This window comes from Mus caroli, chromosome 12 (genome assembly GCF_900094665.2).
Source record: "Mus caroli chromosome 12, CAROLI_EIJ_v1.1, whole genome shotgun sequence".
Taxonomy (NCBI): Eukaryota; Metazoa; Chordata; class Mammalia; order Rodentia; family Muridae; genus Mus; species Mus caroli.
This window is the reverse complement of record NC_034581.1, coordinates 77,950,046-77,957,937: the sequence shown is the minus strand read 5'-3', so window position 1 is coordinate 77,957,937 and position 7,892 is coordinate 77,950,046. Positions and strand designations below refer to the sequence as shown.

General features: G+C 45.8%; 1 protein-coding gene across 4 annotated transcripts in view; it reads left to right on the top strand.

Moving 5' to 3' along the window:
* The window catches only part of Zfyve1 (zinc finger FYVE-type containing 1), a 51,785-nt gene that overhangs the window by 20,499 nt on the left and 23,394 nt on the right, over positions 1-7,892 (top strand). For all 4 annotated transcript variants that reach the window (XM_021178597.2, XM_021178596.2, XM_021178598.2 and 1 more), the window contains one exon: positions 3,519-4,023. In XM_021178597.2, the coding sequence (XP_021034256.1) occupies positions 3,519-4,023 (505 nt within the window). The remainder of the gene's footprint in view (positions 1-3,518; positions 4,024-7,892) is intronic.

Sequence of the window (7,892 nt, the reverse complement as noted above, 5' to 3'; positions counted from 1 at the left end):
TCTGGTGCCCTGATCCTCCAGCCTCAGCCTCTGTAGCCCTGATCCTCCAGCCTCAGCCTCTGGTGCCCTGACCGCTTTTTTTTTTTTTTTTTTTTAATTTTTATTAGATATTTTCTTTATTTACATTTCAAATGTTATCCCCTTTCCTGGTTTCCCCTCCAGGGACCCCCTGTTCCCCACCCCACCGCCCTTCTTGACTTTTGCTTTTCCTAGCCACCTAAATGAAGGCAACTGAGTCTTTTCTGGCTCAGGGAAAGTTGTCCACAGTTGTTTAGTAGTGTTACCAGGGAGCAAAGGAATGTGGAAGACAGGAAGGAGGGCGAGGCTTGCCTTCAGGTTTGGCCAGCAGGTTTTCCTCATCTGTTCTTTTATTTAGCCTTTGTGGGGCCAGTGGAGGTCAAATGGATATGTCCTTACTTTGCATAAGAAAAAAGCCACCAGCGCTTGCTGCTTGCTCTTAGACCACCAGAAGGCAATCCTGCCGAGGCTTTGGAGTTCTTTCTCATGGTCTGAGGCTATATCCAACAAAAAACCATATGTGTTTAGTATGACTTAGGATACTAAATACCAGGTAATATTCCAGATGTTAGTTCTATCGCATATACATATACACAGACATACAGAGACTTGTGTGTGTGTTAACTTCGCTTTCTTTTCTTCTTTCTCTTTCTTTCTTTCGAGATATATTTTGTTCCATAGCTTCTGCTGACCTTGAACTCAAGAGCCTGCTGCCTTTGCTGCTGTCTTGCCTCTAGAGTATTGGGATTACAGGGGTGTGTAAGCATCCCTAGTTTATGTGTATATTATGTGCGTCATTTCGAGAGCACAGCGTTAAGTTAGAAACACTTCATTCTGTACCTAAGTGGCTGTTGTAGATACCAGTTGCTGCTTCTGGGTTGATTTTCAGGGGAGACCCTGAAGGCCTAGGCTTCCTTGCCTCTGGTCGGGGCACGTAGATGGTCCTTCCCGCCGGCTATCCTGACCTTAGCTGACTCCCTACTAGGAGAAGTTATGGGGCTTTTGTTTGTGTCTTGCTGGCCACCTTAGCAACTTGGAACCAGACTGGCTGAGTGACGCAGGTGCAAACGGACTGTTCTTTGTCACTTAAGATTTTTTTGTTGGTTTGTTTCTTGAGACAGGGATTCACTATATTGTAGCCCTGGCTGCCCTGGAATTCAACTATGTAGATGAGGCTGGCCTCTGAGAGGTTCACTTGCCTCTCTTCCCAGCCCTGGGATAAAGGCCCATGCCACCACACCTGCTCGCCACCAGGGTTTAACTCAAGTACATTGGGCTTGTGTGGCAAGTGCTTGGATCTGATGAGCTTCTTTTTTTTCCCTTGGTTTTTTGTTTTGTTTTTGTTTTTTTGAAGCAGGGTTTCTCTCTGTCCTGGAACTCACTGGGACCCACATAGTGAAAAAAGAGAGCCAACTCCTTCAACAGAAACACCATGCCTTCCATATTGTGCCAGTGCACTCATGTACACACACACACACACACACACACACAAATTGTATTTTAAGAAAACAAAGGGGTGGAGGACTGGAGAGGTGGCCCAGTGGTTAAAGAGCACTTGCTGTTCCTCTAGAGTTCCCAGCACCCACATGGTGGCTCACAACTGCCTCTAGCTCCAACTCAGGGGATGTGACTTCATCTTTTAGCCTCTAAGGGCAGCATGAGCCACGTGCAAAAACACACACACACAGAGTGCATAGACATACAGGCAAAACACCCATACACATAAAATAATAATTAAAAAAAACTTTAAAATTTAGATCAGTGTGGTGGTGCACACCTTTAATCCCAACATTCTGGGAGGAGGCATACAGTTAGACCCTGTCTCAAAAAAAAAAAAAAAAAGAGGAGAAAAATCAAAGAAAGAAAGAATATGTTTTGCCAAATGAGCAGTTGGTAAGGCATGTGCTACCCAAGTGCAAGGGTCTGAATCCTCAGATCCACGCACAGTAGTGTGCATCTGTCATTCTGTGCTGTGTGTTGAGATGGGAGGCAGGGACCAGAGACCCACTGGAAGCCTTCAGGCTAGTGAGCCTGGTAAAGCAGGGATGTAGAACAGAGAGACAGATGCTGTCTGAAACGTGGTGTGGCAGAGACTGACACCTGAGGTGGCTCTCTGACTCCATGGAGTGCCAACGCAGATACACACCCACATTCAACACACACACCCCAGAAAGTTCTACAGAATCAGGTCAAAATAAGGACACATGTAAGAAATGACTTACAGGTGGACGTGATAGTTATGAATTGCAGTAATGGTTAGGAAAAGACTCGTCCTTCTTCATGGTTAAATGACAGCCATTGTGGGACGCACCACAGTCTGCTCATGCATTCACCAGTCGACGGGTGTTTGACTATTTTGACTTTTTGGTTGGTATGGCTAATGCTGTTGTTTATATTCATATAAGGAGAGGTTTTATGTGGACATTTGTTTTCAGTTGCTGGATATAAACCTAGAAATAGAATTTCTGAGTCATGGGAGTCTTGCATGTAGCTAAACTTTTTTTTTTTTTTTTGGTTTTTTGAGACAGGGTTTCTCTGTGTAGCCCTGGCTGTCCTGGAACTCACTTTGTAGACCAGGCTGGCCTGGTCTCAGAAATTCGCCTGCCTCTGCCTCCCAAGTGCTGGGATTAAAGGTGTGTGCCACCACGCCTGGCTTTATAATTTTCTTTATTGCATTTTAAAAATTATTTTATATGTGGGTGTCTTATCTGTGTGTGTATGTATGTGTGTGTGTATATATATATGTATATATACACAAATATACATACATACACATGTCCATCCATGTACCACGTGCATGTCTGATGCCCATGGATGCCAGAGAAGGTATAGGAGCCCCTGAAAGTGGAGTTACAGACTGCTGTAAGCTGTTGCATGGATCCCGAGAACTGAACCTGGATCCTGTAAACACAGCTAGTGCTCTTAATCACTGAGCCATCCCTCCAGCTCATCTTTCACTGTCTTGGTGGCTTTGTAGACCGAGGTCTTAAGCTACTCATTTACCCCTTTCTTTTTAGAAACTATTGGCTAACCCAAGAATAGCATGCTTTCTTTTAAGGCCTTTACGGTTTGAGCTCTTTATTAAATTTTTGTTTCTCAGCTGTGTGATGCTGTGTATGCATGTGCACTTGAATGCAGGTACCTGTGGAAACCATAAGATGGCATCTGATGCCCTGGAGCTAGAGTCACAGGGTTAGGAGGCTCTCAGTGTGGGTTCTGGGAACCAAATTCAGGTTCTCTCTAAGAGCAGCCAGAACTTTAAATCATTAAACTGCTTCATCCTCCATTTTTAGCTTTCCTAACCACTAAGTTCTCTCCCTGACTGAAGCTTCAGAGGGTCCCGCGAGCCGATTGCTGAGGTGGAACTTGCCTTGGAACTGCCTTTTCCTTCCATTTTGAAGAGTCAGAAAAGGTCTTTTTCCTGGGAAGCAGTCATATTTCTTATAGGAGTTAGTTTTTCAGTTTCTATATTTTATTGTCTTGATTTTTTTTTTTTGAAGGTAACAAATGAAGAGGACTTTATTAGGAAATTGGACTGTAAGCCTGACCAGCATCTCAAGGTGGTTTCCATTTTTGGAAATACTGGTGATGGAAAGTCTCATACCCTCAACCACACTTTCTTCTATGGCCGAGAAGTCTTCAAAACCTCCCCTGCTCAGGAGTCCTGCACAGTGGGAGTGTGGGCAGCCTATGACCCAGTCCATAAGGTAGCAGTGATAGACACAGAAGGACTCTTGGGGGCCACCGTGAATCTGAGCCAGAGGACACGGCTGCTGCTGAAGGTCCTGGCCATCTCAGACTTGGTCATCTATCGAACTCATGCAGATCGGCTGCATAATGACCTCTTCAAATTCCTTGGGGATGCCTCGGAAGCTTACCTGAAGCACTTCACCAAGGAGCTCAAGGCCACCACTGCACGCTGTGGCCTGGATGTCCCCTTATCCACCCTGGGCCCTGCAGTTATTATTTTCCATGAGACTGTGCACACTCAGCTTCTGGGTTCTGGTGAGTAGACAGTGGTGTGTCATAGACTGGCTTTTTAATGCACAAGGAGGTGGCCTCTGGGGTGCAGTATGGTGATGGTGATGCCTAGAAAAACTTGTATCCAGGCAAGACTGAAATGTTCCAAGAAGGTTGCAATAATGAACAGGTGCTGTAGACTAAAGGTCCTGGGAGATCGGGGTGGGGTCTTTCTGTGGGCTGCTGATGGTGCACACTTCAGAGAGGGCTCAAGAGAGACTAGAAGAGCCAGGCAGAGTGATTATGCCTGTAATTTGAATATTTGAGAAGCTGAGGAAGGAGGATTGTGAATTTGAGGCTAACCTGGGCTATATAGTAAGACTGTGGTGGCACACTGAAACAAAAGAAAGGCAGGTGTAATGGTGTATGCCATTAGGCCTACGATTCAAGAAATAGAGACCATCCTTAGCTCTGGGTCAGGGGCCAGCATAGGCTACACGGAACTCTTTTTTTGTTTGTTTTTGTTTTTGTTTTTGTTTTTCAAGACAGGGTTTGTCTGTATAGCCTGGCTGTCCTGCAACTCACTTTGTAGAGACCAGGCTGGCCTGGAACTCAGAAATCCGCCTGCCTCTGCCTTCCGAGTGCTGGGATTAAAGGTGTGTGCCACCACGGCCTGGCTACATGGAACTCTTATCTCAAACATCCTCAACAACAACAAAACTAGAAAGACAGCTGACATACTGGCACTGTTGGAAGGGTGTGAGTGAGGTGCATGCGTCCTTCCAAGCGTTCTGTAGAGAAGTAAGACTTCTATGTGGAGCTACTAAGAGCTTCCCTTTCAAAATATTTCAATAATTAAAACAATGGCATACTGATGAAGATGATTCATTAGAGACGGGGTAAATGCGTGAAAGAGACCAGATCGGGGCTGGAGAGATGGCTCAGTGGTTAAGAGCACTGACTGTTCTTTTTCCAGAGGTCCTGGGTTCAATTTCTAGCAACCACATGGTGGCTCACCATCTGTAATGGAATCCGATGCCCTCCTCTGGTGTGTCTGAAGAGAGCAATAGTGTACGCACATACATAAGATAAATAAATCTCTCTCTCTTTCTTTCTTTTTTCTACTTTTTTTTTTTTGGTTTTTTGAGGCAGGGTTTCTCTGTATAGCTCTGGCTGTCCTGGAACTCACTTTGTAGACCAGGCTGGCCTTGAACTCAGAAATCCACCTGCCCCTGCCTCCTGAGTGCTGGGATTAAAGGCGTACACCACCACACCCGGCCTTCTCTGTTTCTTTCTTTCTTTTCTTTTTTTTTTTTTTTTTGAGATACGGTTTCTCTGTGTAGCCCTGGCTGTCCTGGAACTCACTCTGTAGACCAGGCTGGCCTTGAACTCAGAAATCTGCCTGCCCCTGCCCCTGCCTCTGCCTCCCAAGTGCTGGGATTATGCTGCCACTGCCTGGCATAAATAAATCTTTAAAAAAAGAAAAAGGAAGGAAGGAAAGAAACAAGCAAGTAAGCAAGCAGATACCTCGCATGCTGGAAGCCCAGCCCCAGTCTGAGGCCATCCTGGTCTACACAGTGAGGTCCTCTCAAAATACAAACGAAAAAAACAGAACAGAAACAGCCGGAGAGGTCTCAGTGGAGGAGTCGGCCTCAGGAGCATGACTTACGTCAGTGTCCAGGAGAGTGTGGAGCCTGTGGAGGTGTGCGTGCTGAGTGCATCTGTAAGCTGGTTTACTGTTTCTGTTTCCCTTGAGAAATACGGAGTGGGACTATCAGGTGCAACATATAACATTATATATCTAAAAACATTAGAGTTTTTAGATGTGGTGTGGTGGTCTGCCTTTTAAAACAGTTACACTGTTCACATCTAACTGTATATTCAGTCAGGAAAATACCCATGTCATGTGCCCAGCAGAGAGGTGTAGAACTAAAAACCTCTCCCCTTAGTCTACTTGGAAAGACCGTCCAGTAGTCTTGTTCTGTAGCAATGTAGGCATTGGAGCTGTGGGAATGGGGAGTGGGACCACACATCCTAGGAAGGAGCAAGCAGTGTCCGAAAGTTGAACCTGGGATAGGCAGCAGAGCCGGGAAAGCACGTTCTGGGAGGAGCAAGCCCCGGGCAGTTTCCTTCTCAGGAGCGCCTGTATGCAGGGACTGGCAGTAGATCCCCAAACTTCAGGGTCAGCCTTTGGGATGCATTCTCTGTCTTCTAGAGGGCTCTTGAAATAAAAGCTTCATTTATAATTAAGGAACCTTGGCTTGTGATATTCCTGGTTACTTTCAGTTACAACAAAATGTAATGGAAGCCAAGAAGAGTAAATTCAGTAGCTGGATCTGAGCATGTGTGCCTATAATTCTGACACTCAGGAAATTGAGGCAGGAGGATTGAATGTTTGAGACCAGACTGAAACATTGAGACCCTGTCTCAGAAATTAAAAAAAATAAAATCAAGTTTAATCTAAACTCCTAAAGGTGTTTTGTCTAACCCGTCAGTGTGTCTGGCCATTAGTTATCCCCCTTGACCTTCTCCTCACTCTGTGTTTGTGCTTGCCCATGTGTACATCTGAATGTATGTGTGTGTATGCGTGTGTAAACACATGTGCGTATATGTTCATGTATTTGCATGTACACACATGGATACAGCTCCCTACTGGCTATCGCATCTTTCCTGTGTTACCACTTTGGGATATGCTCTGTCTGTCTGCACCTCTGTCCCACAACTAACTGTACATCTCTTCCAAACCCTTCCTGACCTCCTAGGCCGTGTCCTTTCTGCACTCTTCCTCTTATCCACACTCCCCACATCTGGAGTCATCTTGTGTGTCCTTATTTTTTTGTGTTTTCCATGAAAATGGAAACGATATGAAGGTAGAAACACTACCTACCTACCTAACTCACTGCTGCATCCATCCTAAAGAGCCCAGATGTGCACAGATGTGTGTGGAAGGACGAATGAAGAGCTGTGCCTGTCTGAAGCATGGCTAGTTTATGAGGGAGCTGGAGATAGTGGAGGATCAGACCATGGGTGACCTTGGATCAGTTCTCTGAAGGATCTTTGGGCAGAGACCTATATAATGTCAGGTCCGTATTTCAGAACATCCCCCTTCCCAAACCCTATCCCAGGAGCAGTAAAGGAGCATGTCTGGAGTTGGGGAATCTCCCTGGTAGTCAGGAAGATGACGGGTGGCAGGGGGTGGGGGAGATGGCGGGGGCCGACTAAGTCATGACAATATTGGTAAGAGGGGCAGTTGTTTGTTTGTTTTAAGATTTATTGATTTATTATATGTGAGTACACTGTAGCTGTCTTCAGACACACCAGAAGAGGGCGTCAGATCTCATCACGGGTGGTTGTGAGCCACCATGTGGTTGCTGGGAATTGAACTCAGGACTTTTGGAAGAGCAATTAATGAATGCTATTAACCGCTGAGCCATCTCTCCAGTCCCAGGGGCGGTTGTTTGGAAGGACCTGGAGCCAGTTGTTTTTTGTGGTGGTTCCAGTGAGTCCTGACCTTCCAGAGACTAAGCAAGAAATGGCTATGAGGAGACAAGAAATGTTGACTCTGGAACTTTCCTGTGTGTTCAGTCCTTCTAAGTCATTCTGGGTCTTTACAGCCTTAGGGGCAAGGTTTAATTATCAGTTCAGGCTTTTGAAGTAACCAGCCCCTAGAAGCTATCTTTTTACTCTGTGCTATGTACAATGTTGTGTGTAGCAGCCCCAACGGACAGCTCAGAGAACTGCTGGCAATATGTAACCAAGAAGGTCCTAGCAGAATAGGGACTGGAACTACCGTCTTCCAATTCTGACATCTGGAGCCTTTTCTGGATCAACAGGGCTTCTTGAAGTCTTAAGATAGAGCAAGACAAGCCGGGCGTGGTGGCGCACGCCTTTGATCCCAGCACTCGGGAGGCAGA